General features: G+C 49.2%; 1 protein-coding gene across 9 annotated transcripts in view; it reads right to left on the reverse strand.

Moving 5' to 3' along the window:
* DOCK3 (dedicator of cytokinesis 3) overlaps positions 1-19,203 on the reverse strand; it is a 292,652-nt gene that overhangs the window by 22,760 nt on the left and 250,689 nt on the right. For 8 of the 9 annotated variants that reach the window (XM_042236152.2, XM_042236154.2, XM_042236153.2 and 5 more), the window contains 9 exons: positions 18,931-19,016; positions 16,499-16,525; positions 16,278-16,373; positions 14,359-14,419; positions 13,788-13,881; positions 11,461-11,609; positions 5,474-5,560; positions 4,070-4,174; positions 97-238 (listed from right to left, as the gene is read on the reverse strand). In XM_042236152.2, the coding sequence (XP_042092086.1) occupies positions 97-238; positions 4,070-4,174; positions 5,474-5,560; positions 11,461-11,609; positions 13,788-13,881; positions 14,359-14,419; positions 16,278-16,373; positions 16,499-16,525; positions 18,931-19,016 (847 nt within the window). The remainder of the gene's footprint in view (positions 1-96; positions 239-4,069; positions 4,175-5,473; positions 5,561-11,460; positions 11,610-13,787; positions 13,882-14,358; positions 14,420-16,277; positions 16,374-16,498; positions 16,526-18,930; positions 19,017-19,203) is intronic. The other variant, XM_042236151.2, reaches the window with a different exon arrangement.

Genomic DNA, 19,203 nt, shown 5'->3' on the forward strand with positions numbered 1-19,203 from the left:
CTTGTACGGCCAACAGCGTCACAGAGGGGCAACCGACTGGATGGGCCTCCCCTCCCACGGTCCCAGCCCTCTTCCCCTCCATGGGTCAAAAGATACACTGGGCGTCGCACTGCAGGATGGCGTCGTCAGGGTGGTTGGGGTGCTGCATGGCGACGGCCTGCGGGAACTCGCTGAGCATCCTCTGCTGGAAGGCCTCCAGCCTCTCGTAGTCGTGGCCCCGGCACACGTACTCTTTGTTCTGCCACAGAGGAGAGAGCACATGCCATGCCTCGCCTGCCCACCCTCAGCTCCTCAATCTGGGAGCCCCTGGGGCAGGCCTGGGGCACAGCACTCTGCTCTCTATGCTGCCCTAAGGGAAACCACGATCAAGAAGGGTGAGGGACAGCAGTGGTGTGGTGTGGTGTGGCAGCTGGGGTGGAAGCTGCAGAAAGTTCATGGTGGCAGGAGGGAGGGCTTTTCACATGGGAAGGGACGCTAGTGGGGGGACGAGGTTGGGTCCTGGAAGGTCCACCTAGTCAGCGGAGTAGAGAAGCGGGGGTCAATCTACGTGCATACAGTGACAACCAGGGCAACAAGCCAAGACAGGAAAAGGCACCACTAGAAGGAAGGTGCTTGCAGAGCACTGGTGGGAGGCGACGAAGGGGCTGCTGGTGTGTGTCCATGAGTACCGCTATGGGAGCCACCAGATAATTTACAACAGGAAGGTGATAAGATGCGTGCTTTTGTAGGATGACTTGTCAGCTGGGAGAAGCAGCCTAAACGCTGCCCAGTGCCTCGCGGGCATTTATCAACTCCTCTAGCAGCAATTCCCCTGCAACCATGTCCGCAGACCATCATTCCAACTACACACTTCTTAAGACTTCACGTTATGTCATGTTTGGTTTGGGTTAGGTCTCAGTTTTCCTCTCTGCGGACTGAAGGCACCCTGAACCCTTCTGCTCTGCCTGCCTCACGGCTGGTCCAGAGTGCGTGGCTGGAGGGGGCTCCTCGGAAGCCCTCTGGTGATCTCTGTCTGCCTCACCAGATTCACTCTGACAAATGGTGTTAGGCATTGATGTGTCTTCAGAGGGAGGAAGAGAGAGGTTCCACAAGGCCAGCCCTATGTTTCTTGGTAGAGGAGTTATCACAGGCTAGGCCATGGGTGATCTCAGCCTTTTTTAAAAAAAGTTTTTTATTTTGTGTTGGAGTGTAGCCAATTAACAATGTTGTGATAGTTTCAGGTGAACAGTGGAGGGACCCAGCCATACATATACACGCATCCGTTCTCCCCCAAACTCCCCTCCCATCCAGGCTGCCACATAACACCGAGCAGAGTCCCTGTGCTGTACAGTATAACCTCAGTTTTTCTGGAATAGGATTTTTGCCCACTTTTCACTTTTTCTCTTACTATGGGAGAACTCAGGTAAGGTTTGGCCACATGTCCAGATGGATCAGAATGCAAGGGCAACAGTGGAAGGAAAGTCAAGGTCAGGGGAAGCAGGCTGGCCTCCCCAGTGGAACAGACCAGTAGTCAGAGACATTTACAAGCTCTTTGCTTGATAAGCAGAACTGACAAAGAAGGTTAATTGTGAAGAACTGGCCTTTTCATGCAAAATGTACAATCCTCGTCAGTGTCTGTTCATGGGTAAAATGAAGAGAAAAAGAAACTCCCCCAAGACGGGAGGGCTGGATGTTTTCCTGTCTCCATGCAGATTAGCAGATAATCACATTTGTGAAGCAACACGGGCAGATGGTCCAGAGGATTCAAGCTGACAGAGCTGGAGTAATAGACAGTCTCTGTGTTCAGAGAAGGTCAAAGAGCAGCCTAGTGCTCCGGGGAGGACCCAGCAGGAGAACGGCACAGCACACTGACCTTGAGGCTAGCTGTTGGTTTCCAGTCTGCTCAGGCGAGAGTCCCAGCAGCCCCACGTAGGACGGATCTGGCTGCCACAGCTTACCCCTCTGTCCTTGCCATTTACAAGGCGAACGGCTATCTCTGCTGGCCTTATTCCCTCTGCTGCAGATGAACTGAGCAGCTAAGGGAGCAGGGACAGCATGCGGCCAGGCCAGGCAGTCCCGTATGCCTGCAACATAGCTCCCGGTGTAGAGATGAGGATGAACTGATGGGTGGCGTTTCCTGGTTATTCTTCCTCTATCACTGGCACCCTTGAAACCACGTTTTAATATTTAGACTGTAACTGGCTCAGATGCAGATTTTGCCAGGTCCTACCTGTCAGAAAGCTCTCAGAGCCCTAAAACACCGATGCTCCTTGTGACGTGAGCATGGGAGGTTGGAGCCAGGTGGAACCATGGTGGAGACTTCCTTGCTTGACAGGGACAGAAATGGGGCACACCAGTGTTTGATTTTGTAAGAGTCAAAACAACGATGTTTTGGAGTAAAATCTAGTTGATTTTGTTACAAATCGTGGGACTAAACAAGGGAGTAAAATGGCGATAAAGCATAACTTGCAAAGACAAAATGAGAAAGAAGTAAGTTACAAGACTAGAATCATTAGCTTACTGAAGGGCTTTCTAGAGATGCTTTTGGTCCTGAGAAAGTCAGTCAGTCACTCAGCCATGTCTGGCTCTTTGCGACCCCATGGACTGTAGCCTGCCAGGCTCCTGTGTCCATGGAATTCTCCAGGCAAGAATACTGTAGTGGGAAGCCATTCCCTTCTCCAGGGGGTCTTCCCGACCCAGGGATTCTTACACTATTCCTCCTTCTGCTGACCTCTATCCCCACTAGTGTTGTATGATCTATACAGATGGGGCAACACACATGCCCCCTCTGATAAGCCTGGGCTGGATGGTCCTAGAGAGTGAAGGAGGTCCAGCAGCCTGCAGAGAGCCTCTACTGAGGCACGTTCCGCTACTAGCAACCCTTCTGTGGAACAGAATTCGAGCCTTCTGGGGATCACAGTCAGGCAGGTTGTGTTTGCTGTCCCTGTCACTATTACTAATTCCTACAGAAATCATTTTTCTTCTTAGCCTAGACTAATTACCACCCAGGAAATGCGCATGTTGACCTGCCTTATATCCAAAATGTGGTCAGCCTGGACTCTGTCACTTAGCAGACTGACTTCTTTTTAAAAGAAGCCATTAAGCTCTGCTGACCTTCAGTGAGATACCAAGCTTATTACTGCTCATTGGCTAAAGCAATTTCTCCAGTAAGATAGGATCCCAAGAACATCAAAGGAATCCTATGAATTTTCCTAGGAGCTTCTTGAAACTTGTAGACACTGGACCTTAGTATGATATTGGAGCTGGGGACAATCAGAGCTAATCTGAGGTCTCAAATGCAGCCTCTGGGTCCTTCCATCAGCAAGGCTTCATTTAGGGCATCTGAGAACAGCTACTTGTGGGCTACAGCCTACAAGCCCAGGCTGACTCCTCCTGGAGCCTCTGGATTGTGCTAAATAAAAACCAAAAACAATCATAACTGTTCAACTGGTGTCAGTATGTCTGTGGTCAGGCAGTCCTTCCACTCTATTTAAATCCCTGCCCAGCCTTTCCAGCAGCGGTGGAGCAAAATGGCTGTAGTCACCATGGGCCAGGGACCTGGCTGCCTTGGAAAGGCCTTCTTCCCAAGCCAAACCCAATGTTTGGTTTGCTCTGCAAACCCCAGGAGCAAAAGGGACTATCCTCAAAAGGGAGTTCTCTCAACTCAGTGATTCTCCACCCTGACTGTGAAGCCTACTACTGAGGTCAGGGCTGCACCAATGTCCTGTCTGGCAGAGAATAGTCACAACGGAGGATTCTGGGCCCTGGAAACAGAAGGTGGAAGGTTTCTAAACATTATCTACGGGATATTCTCAAACCCTGGTAATTTCCTGCAGGATCCTGGTTGATTTGGTAAGAAAACCACTCTCATATATTTCAGGTAGCTGCAAAACAGTTTAACTGCAGACAGAAAGAGTCTAAAGTTGGTACCCAGTTCAGTCAAATAAAGCCAAACACTCTGGTCAGTCCTTCGTAAGAAACTATTCAGTGCAATAGGAAAAAAGGTTAAAAAAGGAAAAAAAAACCAAACAGATTATAAATTATGTGTAAAATATGACAGAAGTTCTTGTGACTACCTGAGTGGACTCACCCGAAGGAAGAAAGGAAACTTCCGGCCATAGAAGCCAACCCGGAAGAACTCGGGCTCCAGGCGCTGCTGCTCCATGATGTTGTCGTAGTAGCTGGCCTCCATTTTCTGTGAACAAGAAAGGCAGTTGCCTGCAGCTTGGCTTGACTGCTAGTGCTGTGTCCAAAGCAAGTTCTCCCAGGCCTAAGCAGACACTGCCTTTCGGAAAGAGAACGTGGTGACTCAGTCTAGATAAAAAGTGAGCCCTCAGCCACGATCAACCCCTCGCCAGGGAGTTGCTGGATGGAAAGGAAGCCTTCCCTCTCCATCATCACCTGGAGGTGGGGCAGCCCCGAGAGGCTGCTCAGACTCTTCTGCCCAGTGAGCAGACCCAGCCCCACAGACTCAGGCTTCCTGTGCTTTCAGGGGCACACGTTTAACATGGACTTCCTCCTTTTTGTTCAGGAATTTCTGGTTTTGATGATACTCACTGCACCAACTGACAGTAAGTGTTGCCTACAGGTGACACCATCAGTCCATCCACATTGCTCCAGCTCATTTACCATCTGACTCAAGATGCTAACGAAATGAGGAAGGCTTAGTTACCAGAGTCACTGTACTGGTCCCAATTTCGGAGATTTTAAACTTTAAAAGTGGAACTACTATCCATGATGTCTGGCATTACCAAGGTTGGTGAGTTTTTTAGTCTTGGCTGACCTGGCTTCAGATTGAGAAAAACTCACTGAAATTTGACTGAGATGTCCCTAATGCCTTCAATCAAGCCAGCCTGCCAGGGAGCAGTGACCTTCAAAGACCACAGCAAAAATGTACTGGTGTAGAACCTCATCTGTTATACAGAGCCTGATCAGGATCAGGGGACACACTGACAAGGGTGCAGGAGGCAGATGAACTGACTTCTCTTTGCCAAAGACTTAACCAGCTATTATGATTCAAAACCCAGCACCAGAAACAAGGAAAAATTTGGTGGAGACCTTCAAAGTCCATTTCACTTAATTCTGAATATTTTGCATCAAACACAGGAAGAACTTTCTTTACTTGGATGCTTAGGAGTGACCACAAGCCAAGGCAGGGAAACACTAAGATGAGGCATATCTGAATGAAATTATTTCAGGAGAAGCTTCTTCTTGGACTGCCACCTCCTCCTTGAACCACCCCCATCCTATCCTGCATATGCTGTTGCTCCCTTCCTTGAGCACCAGTGGCCCTTGGGGTCTGGATCATGCAGTCATCTGTCAGGTGTGTGTCTTGCATCTTGAGAGCAGGAACCTTGGCTTCTGCTTCTCCTGCACTGTCCACAGCACTCAACTCAGTGCTGAGTTGCTCAGTCAGTGCTCCCTTAGAAGCTGATGCCAGAAAAACATGAACGCTGCCAGTCAGGGCTGGGGCAGGGGGAGGGGCGAAGCTCACCCGAATCCAGCTGAGGCTCTGATAGTCGTAGAGGCTCTCATACTGACATGCCAGCTCCCTGCACAGTGGGATCCCGAACTCCCAACTCTGCAACAGAAACAGGAACGAGGCTTTAGCACCGCAGGCATCCTCAGAATGGTACAAGCCTTGCCAGACATATCAGAAGGCACAACTAAAGGCCTCCAGCAACTCATATGTCACAAAGAACACATTCTCAAAACCAATTTGTGGAGAACACACAGAATTATGACACTCTGGCTCAGGGCACAGCTTTCAGGTTTTTACTCAAATGTTTCCCCCTCCAAGAGGCCTCTTTATGACTACCTTGTCAACGACAAGCACCCACCCTATCTATTCTCTTTTCATTACTCTGAAGCTATCTTCTTTAAAAAGGCATTTGCTTTTAAAAATTGAAATATGGTTGATTTACAATACTATGTTAGTTTTAGGTATAAAGTGATCCAGTTATATAAATAAGACTATATACATATATAAACACATACATGCACATATATATTTTTCTTTTTAGATTCCACTATAGATTATTTTAAGATATTGAATGTAGTTGTCTGTGCTATTCAGTAGGTCCTTGCTGTTTATCTATTTTCCCAAACTCCTAATTTATCCCTCCTCCACCCTTTCCCCTTTGCTAACAATAAGTTTGTTTTCTATGTCCATGAGTCTGTTTCTGTTCTATTAATAAGTTCATCTGTATAATTTCTTAGATTCCACACATAAGTGATATCATATAGTATTTATCTTTCTCCGACTTGCTTCACTTAGTGTGACAATCTCTAGGTCCATCCATGTTGCTGCAAATGGTGGCATTTCATTCTTTTTAATGGCTTAGTAATAGTCCACTGCATATGCCTATATACACACACACCCCACACATCTTTATCCATTCATATACTGATGAACACTTAGGGTGCTTCTAGGCCTTGGCTATTATAAATACCGCTGATGTGAACATTAGGTGCATGTATCTGTTTGATTTCGAGTTATTTTCTTTTCTGGATATATGCCCAGGAGTGGGACTACTGGATCATGTAACTAAAACGTACTCTGTCTTCAGTTTTTTAAGGAACCTCCATATTGTTCTCCATACTGGCTGCACCAGGAGGGTAGGAGGGTTCCCTTTATCAACACCCTCTCCAGAATTTATTATTTGTAGACTTTTTGATGATGGCCATTCTCCCCAGTGTGAGGTGATACCCACTGTACATTTATGATTTGCATCTTTAATAATTAGTGGCATTAAACATCTTTTCATGTGCCTGTTGGCTATCTGTATGTTTCTTTTGGAGAAATGTCTATTTAGGTCTTCTGTGCATTTTCTCATTGGGCTGTTTGCTTTTCTGATATTGAGCTCTATGAGCTGTTTGTACACTTTGGAAATTAAGCCCTTGCCAGTTGCATAGTCTGAAATACTTTCTGCCAGTCCATAGGTTATCTTTTTGTTTTGTTTATGGCTTCCTTTCCTGTGCAAAAGCTTCTAAGTTTGATCAGGCCCTATCTATTTTTGCTTTTATTTCTTTTGCTCGAGAGACTGATTGAAGAAAACATCGCTACAATTTATGTCAGAGAATACTTTGCCTATATTCTCTCCTAGGAGCTTTATGCTGTCACATCTTACATTTAAATCTTTAAGCCATTTTGAGTGTATTTTTGTGCGGGAGTGTTGTGACTTCACCGGTCCCCATGTGGCTGTCAAGCTTTCCCAACACCAAATTGCCAAAGAGATTGTCTTTTCTTCATTGTATATTCTTGCCTCCTTTGTCAAAGGTTAATTGACTGTTGGTATATGGGTTTATTTCTGGGCTAAGAAGTCTTTATTTTTATGTTGTGCTAGTCATAATTAGATGAAAAGCTGCATGAGGGCAGGGACTCTGTTTATATCCTTTATCTTCAGAGCCTAGAACCAGGCCAGGCATGAGCAGGTATTTAATCAAGATTTATTTAATGAGTTAATGAAGGAAATAATGACTTTTAGGTTAAGATGTTTAACCTTAGAAAGAAGTATGGAAGCTAAGAAGGAAGTAGCTACCCCAGGACTTGGCAGTAGGCCTGGCAGTCTCCTTTATGGAAATCTTCTGCCCTTTAGAGTAGGCTCCAGACGACCCTTGTCCAATCAGGCCTCAGGCAGTTTCTGTGGTGTGGCTCCTATTATGGTGGCAGGCCATCTAATGGCAGCTTTCACCAAGGGGCAATACTGTCCATTTCCTCCTCTTTTTAATATAGCGCTTTCTCTCTTAGGGAGATTGGGAATCAAAGGTTTGCTTGGTATTTTAGACAGGCTCTTCTCCCCAACTTCTAAATACTAATTAAATTTTTTATTATAGGAAAACTTTAAGCATATGGAAACACAGAAGTATGAAGCCCTAGGTACTCATAACCCAGCCTCAACCATGACCAACTCAGAGTCAGTTTTGTAGCAGATCTCAGACATCATGTAATTTCACCCATCAGGGTTTCAGTATGAATGTTTAATAAGGACTTTATTAAAAACATAGATTTGAAATAGCATCAGGGAGAAGGACAACACTATTTTATTCAGGACTGTGTTTCCTAAAAAGACCACATTATTTCTATCCTTTGAAGAAATTAATGCAATATGGATTGACCTGCAGGACCAATTATAAACGTTGAAACAAACCAAAGAGAATTTTAAATAGACCCTGATTCTCTGCTCCAATACAGTTCCTCTGCCTCAGGGAGCTAGAAAGCCTCTTGTACCCCCACACTGCAGCTTTAAAGGGGCATGTGTCTGTCCTCTCTCTGGCTCCAAGTGCTGCTTGGGCAGGTTTTAGTGAAGGGTCTGCCTGGCAGGCAGTTCCACAGAGCCTGGCTAAGCAGTGTGTGTGCAGATAGCCAGCCAGCCTGCAAGGAGCGCCCCATGGGGAACTGCTCACTTAGGTGCTGATGGCCTCACATGAGCCTCAGGGCGCTCTGCCTGCTGACACAGCAGCTCCTAGGAAAGCCGATCTCCTCTCCTACGAGGATCAGTGCTTATCTGCCTCGCTGGCACCTCTGTCCTCATTCGTAGCCTTGCTGCTCCAAGCCTGCACCCACATCCCACCCAAAGGGTGAGCTTTGAGGGTTGTGCTGGAATACCGGGGGTTCTGAGAGCAACCTCAGAGCACAGAGAGGGAATGCTCGGCAGGTATGATGCATATCATCTACCTCTTTTCTCTTGCCAGAAAGGCAGGAGGCAAAGCAGCCCACAACTCCTAACTGGTGTCTCAAATCCAGTCACATCCACCCACCTGGGCAGACGTGTGTTTGTACATCCATGCTGCCCTCACTCACAGGAACGGAAGCTGCACTCACTTGGCTCACTCTGCTCAAACTGGAAAGGCAGGCAAAAGCCAGGACTCCAGACAGGCAGTCTCTGCACTTCTGTTTACACACAATGTATCAGAAGTAACAGATCTGTCCTTCCTTCCAAGGAGTGTGAGCAACAGCAGCCCTCGCAGCAGAGCCCATGCCCACCCCCACAGGGAGGGCTGGTTCATACCTGATGGTCTGTGTGCCAGATAAGCAGGGGTTCCCTTCCTATCTGCTAGCTCTTCCCTGGGATGAAGGACTGCCTCCCATCTTCTCATCTTCCCTTCATTCTTTTAACTCCCATCTGGGCGCACCCTTTGGAATGTCCCTCTCTCCTTGTCTGGCCTGGGAGAGCTGACCTCTGTGACCATAACCCAATTCACCTTGGCCCAGGTTCCTAGGCTGACCACCTTACCACTGGAGGGAATGACCCAGGGCGAAGCTGTGGCTATGAACTGGACTTCTGGTTCAGTCCTTCTAGATACTCAGGAGAGAAACGTGGGACCAAAGGAGATGGGGTCATCTGTATGTGGTGGGTAACAGAGAGACTAGGAGGAGTGGGGGGAAAGTGGCTGTGAGGCAGGCTGTACTAGAAGTGCTGAGGTCAAGAACCTCATTGCCTGTCCCCGCTCCCTTGCAGTCTTCTCTCTTCCTGCCCTCCTCTGACTGCCAAACTCACTTTCCTCCTGGCACTGAGAACCATATGGAAGCACTTTTGCTGTATCAGCCAGGGTTTGCTTTTTTGGAGCTTTTAGAAAAAAAGCCCTGAACGCTTTCAAGAGAATGGGTTAGCCCTATCCACTGACTCCATCAGGTATGGAGGAACAGAAACAGAAAAGTCACACCTTCTATACAAGCCTAGGAGGAGGCCTCCAATAAATACCCTGTGAGGATGAGCTCATGGAAGGGCTCACTGAGTGGTTTGTACTGAGCACAGAAGTGGCTCCCCCAGCAGTTCACAGCAAAGGCAGAAGGACTGGGAGATTCCTGAGAAGGTGGCCTGTGGAGCCTCTCAGTCCTTCTCCCCTTCCTGCTCATCCACAATACTCAGGCAGGCTTTGCATTACCCTCCCTTGTCCATGTTGCTGCTGTTGTGGTTTAGTTGTTAAGTGGTGTCTGACTCTTTTGCAATCCCAGGGATAGTAGCCCATCAGGCTCCTGTATCCTTGGGACTTGCCAGGCAAGAATACTGCAGTCGGTTGCCATTTTCTTCTCCAGGGGATCTTCCCAACCCAGGGATCGAACCCATGTCTCCTGCATTGGCAGGCAGATTCTTTACCACTGAGCCACCTGGGAAACCCTTCCCTTGTTCATATTTAGCGTTAAACCTGCTTTCTTAACACTATTGTAGTGTGGAGTGAAAGGGGGACCATGAATGCTCAAATGATCCACAGGTAGGCTCAATCAGATAAGCACAGCTCTTCTCTGTGTTCTATGTTCATGGAAAGAAAAGAGACCTAATATACTAACAGCACCCCTGCACACTCACACCATGCTTATGCCAGTGCCTCTGAGCTGGGAGGGCTCACTGGGCACATGGGTAGGTGGCAAGTCCAGGTGGACTGCGTGCCAGGAGGACAGACCTACAACCATGCTGGCATGGAGCCCTCAGTTCACCTCTGGACCAGCAAGGAGAGGATGCTCTGGGCTGGCTCTGTCGCTCAGTCATGTGTGGCTGGCTGAGAGCAAGGCATGGATCTCCTTTCTGGGCTGGGTGGAATGAGAGCTCCTGAGGTTTCAGACAGGTTCCTACTTACCAGTGCATTCCCTAACATGGGTGGATGTTTTTGACAAACAGAAATCTCCCATGCTGTGTAAACCTGATGAATGTTTTCTGAGTTATGGGCAAAAGGTATTAACGTTTTAATCTTTTTTATGATGAAATAACTCATTAAAATTTTTTTTTTCATTCAAGTCTGGTGTTCAGCCACCATAGTTACCTGCATGATCCTAGTTTAGCTGTCTAAGATGTGCTCAAAGCTGAGTAATGAGGGAACAGCTTCAACAAGTTACACCAACCTAGCCTTTCCAGTGTATGGGGCACACCCAACAGCAGGTGGTCAGAGGGCCCCATATGGAACTCTCTCAGAGACTGGAGCAGGATGGTAGGGAAGTTCCAAGGAAGTCTGAACCAATGCTGACAATGCCTGCTAATTCCAGAGAGTCAAGTTTAACAGGGGACAAGCCTGTGAGAGGAACCTGGATGGTGTTGTAAGGAAGAGAGACCCAAGACAAGAACATGGACAGGAGGCAGCACGGGCCTCCTTCAGCTGTGGTTAAAATCCATGCATTTTTACGGCTCACATTTTCTATGGTGGATCAGAATGCTACCGTAACCTAAGCAACTCTGATACACACAAGCAGGGGGCCCAGAAGCCCCTGACCTTGGAGCATTAGTATTTACAGATTTGCAAAGCTGGCATGTGGGGTTGTCTTTTACACCCTCAATTTGCGACTGGCTTCCGAGCCACAGAATTAAGCTGTTATTTTTTTCCCCTGGAGAAAGTCATGCTGCCTCCAAATCCAATGCATGCACATAGGCACCCACCTCCTCACCAGCCCTCACAGCAGCCTCTGCAGCTGCTGCCACCCCTGCAGATTAAGGTGCCACGGAGCCCAGTCGGGGCCGAGGCCCTGCAGCCTCGCCTGGGGACACCCACCTTGCCTTTGCTGAAGTAGTGGATGATCTTGCGGCACAGCCCCTCTTTCCGCTGCCACTCCGTCTGGGGCGGGTAGTGGAGGAACTCCCGCAGAGGCCGCTCCTCCCACTGCAGCAGCTCGCAGTAGAGGAGCAGAGTGAACGCAGCTTCTGTGGGGACAGGCTCTAGCGAGGTCCCGGGGCAGCCAGTTGCCCGGGGACCCGGTGTGCACAGCCCAGGTCAGGGATGCCGGATACCACACCTGAGAGAGGGGCTGTCCAGCCACCCACCAGCCCTTGGCCACAGCATGAAGGGACCTAGTGGACACCGTCCTTCCTCAGCCTGGTCACCTGCTCTGGGCTCTGGATAAGCTGTGGCTCAGGTACCCCAGGGTCAGTGCACAGGTCGCTTTGCTCTGGGGCACACTGCCATGTCAGAGAGAGCTCCTGGGTTCCCTTTTGCTCAAGGGACTAGTGCTTCTTTCCCAGCCTTCTCAGAACTGGATCGGAGGGATAAGCTCTGACAGGCTTTCCTTGGCCATCCCACAGCCAGCCTCCATACCTCCAGCTCCACTTTCTGCCCTGGGAATGACCCTGTCTCCTCATCTCGACCATTTCTAAAGGGACCAGAGAGCAGGAGTGTATGGTGATAACTGTGTGAAGGGCTCCACTCATAGAAGAGCTGGGCCCTGGGCAGAGGACTGGTGACATCTCCTGTACCCATGGAACTGCTAGGGAGGGTTTATAAAACAGCTGTAGCTCAATACCGTGGCTTCCTAACCCCCGGGAGTGAGTCACACTGAATTACAGCTGCTGCTCTGGGTCCCCATCACACAGCCTGCTCCATCCTGTTCTATTTGTTTCTTTTTGGTGGGCATCTCCTACTGGCAATTTAATTAGCTTGAGCTTCTGCCTGGCCTTCAAGGCCCCATTCAAATCTGCTCCCCATGACTGTGGAGAATCTCTTTTCTAATTACCTTGTGACCCACTTTCACTTTTAGCCAGGCTTGCTTGCCCACAGCCTTCCCAGGCCCTGCTCACCTCTGCCTCTCCACCTATGCCCTGGCGACCAGCCTTCCTGCCCAGGGACGCACGTGACTCCTCACTGGAGCTGCGAAGCCCTTTCTGACTGTGGGGACAAGCCTGGGAGGCCTGCAAGGCCTCTCTGTGGAACGTAGAAAATCATGTGAAATCTTTTTGTTCCCTGTCAATATTCTTTGTAGATGTTATTCCTGAGGCCACCAGAAGCAAGGCTTAGCACCTTCTCTGTCCGAATTCCCGACCTAGCCTCTCAGTCTCGTCCCAGTGCTCTGGGAGTTTAGTAAATGCCTCTATTGATACATGGAACTTTTCAGTCTGTCACTTCACTGCCCCCTCAAAGGGTTGCTGGGATCATGGGTGGAAGTGGATGCAGAGGATGGCAGATTCAGCCCAGTCATTTCAGAGTTAATTCTTGCCAAGCTGTGTCAGGAAAGGTGGAATCTCTGTGAAACGCTCTCTAACATCTAACAGAAAATAGGGAAGGAGGTTTCTGCATTTCTACAAATTCATCTCATTCTAGTAACACTGTGGACAAGAGCGGCCTGAATTTCCTGGCCTGTCGCACCACCTGTGGCTCAAGGGCTAAGATATGGTGGCTTGTTACCATGGTTAAGAAGTGGTTATTTTGGGGGAACTGTGGCACAAGGTGATCACCCAGGGCGTGTGTGGGTACACTTGTCTTCCTGACTCAGAGCAGCACTCAGTAAATAGTGTGACAGCTATGTTTTTAAATTTTTCTTTTAGAAAAGGCCTTAGTAATGGATGAAATTGTGATACAGTGAAAGGGCCCCTGTCCAGCCTGTCAGAAAGTCAGGTGCACACTGACAATCCTCTCCACTGGGAGCTCAGTGTGGGGCTGCAGGGTGGCTGCAGGGGAAGAACCCAGACCACAAGGCAGGTCCGCCACCATGTTCTGGAGGCCCCAGAGTCAGGTGAAGACCCTGGGCTGTGGCCTCACTCAGCCCAGCTGTGAGGTCCTCGGAAAGGCTCTGCTTGTGAGGAGCAACAGAGAGCTCAGGAGGCTCTGAACCTGGCTCCCGGGATCTGGAGGTCACCCTCGGATGGTGGGAACCGGAGGCAAAGAGAGTGGAAGAACCTCGGCAGCCAGGCACAAGGGCAAGTTCCCCCTGCTTTCTCTCCACCACATGTTACAAAGGAGTTGAGGGCAAGGGGTGAGGGGATGGGCATCGTGGGCACTGACACTCCGCTGACACCTGGCAGGCCCCAGCTCAGAGCTTTCCCCTGTCAGCTGCAAGTGTCTGTCCAGTCCTTTCCTGGGAGGAGGCCTGGCTCTCCCTTCCTGCTTACCTGTGTAGTTTTCTGCCTGCAAATGCATGTCACAGAGCTTATGGATATAGCGGATATACATCTCCTCTTTATTAATCTCCGATTTGTAGAAGTTCTGTAAGAGAGGAGGATGTACACATGAAGGCGAGAGGGGATGCCCCCTCTACAGGCTGAGCTCCAGGCAGAGGGCCAAAAGCCTTGGAGTGCTGGACAGGAAGGAGGAGATAGGCCATGGGGGCGGCCAGCACCAGAAAGTGAAGGGGCCAATCATAAGGCACCCCTGCTGGGAGCAAAACCTCTGGCAGGTCTGCAGGGGTCCTGAATGGTGAGAAAGAGGAAGAGTATCAGTGGTAGAAATGGGATGTCAGGGTTGGTGGGACCTTGCCAAAAGGCCAGGCTACAGCTCTGTCCAAGGAGAGGCTCACTGTATTCCTTTCCAGAGTGGGAATGTGAGTTTCCAGGGACAGGGCTGATGTCCTGATGCAAACCCTTAGGCTTGTAGCCACATATTGCAGAAAGGACAAGGCGATCACAGGGTGGGACAGAAGCCACTCCATGAGGCAGAGAGGAGGAAGAGCCCAGGTTCTCTCACCATCAGGTTAACAGTGCAGCCAATCTTCTTATTCTCTGTCTCCTCTCCTTTCATGCAATCCCTGGAGGGGAGAGCGAAGATGAATGCACCAAGCGGTGCCTCTGGGACAACACAGAGACCTGCAGTGTCCCCGAGGGTTCAGTGTGTCCAAACCCCACAGGAGGATGCTCTCCAACAGAAACTTGTCCACAGATGGGGGTCCCTCCAGGCTCTGGACCCATTCCTAGGGCTCAAATATCTCTGTTCAGCTGGACCCTTGTTCCGGTGGCAGAGTACAGGGCCCAGAGGCTATATCAGGGCATTCAGTAGCACCTACCAACATCTTCAGTGCATAAGTATGTCAGTAAAGTAGAAGGTTACACACTCAAGTTCCCTGAAGGGACCAGTCATAAGAGCCATCCTTAAAGGGCAGTTTTCATTTTGTAGGACAGTTTTTAGGAGAAGCCAATTCACTCTATTCCAGGGACCTGCTTTCAGAACCCTGTAGCCCAGCAACCATGACACAGCCGCCACGTAAATCATCTCACTGACTTTTCTCCCTGTGGTGTCCTTCTCATGCACTAGTACTTGGAATCCCCTCCAACTGGGAGGATTTAGGGGTAGCTTCAGCCAGGGCTGAGCTCCATTTTTGCTGAACAGGCTTGGGTGCAGGAGGGGTCACAGCTGGCCTGCCAGACACAGAACACAGAACACTGAGAATGGATCCTCGCCAAAGGAGAGTGGGGACTAATCAAATCCATGCTCCTCTAGCAAGGAGGGGCGGCCTAGCACAAGGAGATGAGAGAATGAGGACCAGGCTGTGAATCCAGCAAGAAGCCTCCTGTACACACAGCCACCTGAGTCCCAGGTGCAGCCCCCTGGTATCTGCACGAGACACAGCACAGAGAAGATAACTACTGCTTGAGGCTGGTGTCCTCTATCATCCCTCCTCATTCCTTATCACCTTCCCCTATAACCTCCCAAAAGGCCCTCTTGGCTCCCCTGAACTCTACTGAGAGAACTAAGGCCCCGGTGGCAGTGGCAGTGTTCCTTTTAGGCTAAGTCAAAAGCCATGATATAACTGAGAAGGCAGGCTTTCAGGAAAAAATGGATTACGTGTGATCTCCCAGACTCCACATATCATAAAGATCTCTGTGCTCACACGCTGCCTCCTCTCATCTACACCTGGCCAGGGTCAAGGGACAGAAATAAATGGATTTTACACAAAGAATGGAGGCATGGGAAAACCGGGTACCCCTTGCCCTGGAAAAAAGAAGTGAAAGTCCTCCTGGGTCACAGCTCTGTTGCTGTGCAGTCGCTAAGTCATGTCTGACTCTGCCACCTCATGGGCTGCAGTATGCCAGGCTCCTCTGTCCATGGGATTTTCCAGTCAAGAATACTGGAGTGGGTTGCCATTTCCTTTTCCAGGGGATCTTCCCAACTCAGGGGTCCAATCCATGTCTCCTGCATTGCAGGGAGATTCTTTACTGCTGAGCCACCAGGGAAGTCCAAACAAGTACAACAGTTCTTCACTGGGTGATATTTCTCTGCCCACCTGCCATACGGCTCTGAGGAAGGTCTGTACTAAGGTTCCCCCTTATTCTGGAGACAGCCCTTCTCCTCTTTGCTGTGCCCATCCCTCTGAGGCTTGACTTTTCTGGATGAAAAGCCAGATGGCTACATATCCCTATGACACCGCCAAGGTACATGTGCCCATGTATCAGGGGTAAGCCTAGGAAATCCTGGCCTACCCCTGAGAGAAGGCTTTCACCCCTTCCTCCTTGGCTATCAGGAGATTCCTAATGACTGGTGATGGCACACAATACCAGATCAGCCCTGCCTCTTGTGGCCACGTGGTCTCAATTTTAAGGTCAGGGGATCCTCGTGCTGGGGAGAGCATGTGACCAGAGAAGAGGTCAGGTAGGTTCCTGAGAAGATACCTGTAGTCAAGAAGGCGTTCCATGAGGCGGGTGACTGAGGTTACAAAGGAAATGCCGGTCTCGCGCCATGTTTCCTGTTCAACCTTCTCCAGCAGGCTATTGATAGAAGCAAACAGAATACACAATTCATGAGCCTCCCGGGGGCACCAGAGTAAGGTCCCAGAGCCCGGGGGGCCTGTGGTGGATCTGGAGACGGCAGACTTACCACATGGCAGTCTTACCTGGGGTAGGGCCCAAACAGCTGGGTTCTACTCCATGCAGCAGAAAGCAAAGACAAAGCAATTACTGAATGGACAGCAACAAATGAACATGTCTTCCGTTGTCCTGTGTGAGCTCTTAAGGATGCCCCTGAGCTGAGGGAGAAGCTTCAGAGCCCCAGCCCCTGCAGGGGTACACACTTTGTTCTGAGGAAGCAGCTGAGGACCAGTCCACTGAGGGAGAGACCTGGCTTTGCCAACTGGCTGGCTGCCCTCTATCACTGCTCAGAACCATCCTCAGCAAACACGCTGACCAGCCTTTTCATGTAGACCAAGGGTAAGACTGCAATCAGTCTTGAGGGTGCAGCATGAAGGACAGAGAGTGAGTCCAAGAGTTATGCCTGGTCATCTCCACTGTCACAGAAGACTTAGAGAAAATGGCCAGAGCCAAGAGCTGCATGTCTGGGTCCTTTTCTCACTTGTCAGCCTGTGCTCCTATTATCTCCAGGTAGGCTCTGACTTCTCCAAAGAACCTGGCTTCTGAGATCCTCTACCTTCCCATTGACGATCCCAGGTGCAGGTCTTACTGCTGACCCCTTTGTACACTGGCCTGAACTCCCTGAGGTCATGAGAGTCCCCTAGAGTGGAGGGCTCAGCCAGGGACCGGCAGTGGGGACTCACACCCATAGCCTGACTGTTGTTGATGCTGTGGTGATGCCAACTGTCTTCCTTGCACAGAGCGTCTAACCTGAGATGGGGCCTCTGAGAGAGTGAGGGTTTCCCAGGTGACCCATGTTCCTAGAGCAAGATGGCAGGATTACTGGTTCTCACCTCTGAGCTGTGTGGGAAAAGCTACTGTGTACACATTTCCCAAACTATGTTCTACAGAGCTCTGGTGTCCTGGGGGACAGAGAGGTGTTCTGTGAGCAAACAAGCATGAAAGTGGTGGATCACTACACCCTCCTCTGAAGAGATTTTTCACACCTTTCTGCATATTGAAGGCTTTGAGAAGTTATACAATACAGAGCTTTGTTTAATTTTCTTTCACTGAGTCTATTCTAAACTGATTAGCCCATGATCTACATCCCCCAGTGTACATACACAAACATCTTCTCCTGAACACAAACTGGGAAATGCTGCTCCACGGTTATCAGTGGCTTTTAGTTCTCAGACATGACTCAGAAGAGTTTATGAAACATTTCTTTATCAGGTAATTACTAACTCCAAGTTATTTTTGTGCTTTTTCCTTTGTAGTAAAATCATCAGTGAGTGGCTTAGGAAGAGACTTCGCTTCCTTATTTCCATAATTAGAAACTTCTCTGGCCAAAAGAGAAATCCTAGGGATGGATTCATTTTCACAAATTAAAGTTACTTAAGTTTCAAATGAATTCGCATTTTATTGCATGACTCATCAAGGAACAAACTACATACGCAGGGTACAGGAGAAAGATATCCCCCTCTTGAACCTGGAACGTCTGGGTGGTATCCCCAGACATGCTTCTTAGTGGCCATGCAACTGAGGGCAATGCCACCACCTCTCCAAGCTCAGCTGCATTATTTTTACTCATCAGGATACTCTCTGCCCTGCCCACCTCACAGATGTATTGTGAGGATTAAATCAGAAATGTCAACATATTTTGTCCACTGTAAAGTTCTAAGCAAATGTACAGTATAATTAACAGAAAATATGTTATAAGCTTATCTTAAAAATGCTAAAGCTAGAAAATCTCACAGCTAGAAACAATGAGTGAGATGGGAGGGGGCTCTAAAGCTGTAAATGTCTTCACGTTTTGCTTTTCGGGAAGATAAAAAACCCAATTTATTGCCTATGTGGAAGAACCATGGCTCTCCCGAGTCCCTCCTTTAGATTGAGCCCTATAGCTGGGTCCTGTCAGGGTTTGTGGCCCCATCAACTCAGGGCAGAAGCCATACTGATGGACCTGGGACCCTTGACATTCAGTCAGTACAGCCACCCTGTTTCACAAGTGAAACTGGTCTGGAAAGGGGATATAACTTGTTTAAGTCACAAAATGCATGGTAGTATTTTTCAAGCTGACTGTACAGTCTTACAAAGCTGAGATTTAAACCCCTTCCCCTCCCCAAAAAAGGCCAGTGCTGAGCCCTCATTGAGTCCCTATGAGCTGTTTGCCCAACTAGGATACAGCACATGGTATGAAGACATATGATGATCCTTTTCCTACTGGCAAACCCAAGAGCTCAGAGTTACTATCTGTGTCTACATCTTTCAGTTAATTACGACAATCCCTGAGAGAGCCTGCTGTCATGAAGTCTCTTTCTTGTTGACAGAGATGAGCATTGCTACCACCAGCAACAACCTGGGTCTCTCCTGATACCCACGCTCTGAAGCCTGCCCAGAACAGGCTGCACCCCTACCCTTCATTAGCCCACTTCACCCTCTACCCCAACGCGGGGTGCCTCGGGCTGAAGCAGCTTACAGCAGACCGAACAGCTCCCTGTAGCTCTCATCGCCTTTCCCTTCTGACACCATGCTGTCCAGCTTGTCAATCAGCTCGGCCTCCACCTAGAGGGAAGCAGAGATTTTGTAAACCCGAAATGAGCTCAGGGGAAGGAAGCGAAATCCAGCCCTCTGTGATGGGTAAGGACGCTGGGGAACTGCTTCCTGCTTTTGTTCTTGTACCAAAGGAATCCTGGAGAAGGTGGGATCTCATCTACAGCACTGGGAAGCCACCCTGTCTCCCCCCATCAGG

This window comes from Ovis aries, chromosome 19 (assembly GCF_016772045.2).
Source record: "Ovis aries strain OAR_USU_Benz2616 breed Rambouillet chromosome 19, ARS-UI_Ramb_v3.0, whole genome shotgun sequence".
Taxonomy (NCBI): Eukaryota; Metazoa; Chordata; class Mammalia; order Artiodactyla; family Bovidae; genus Ovis; species Ovis aries.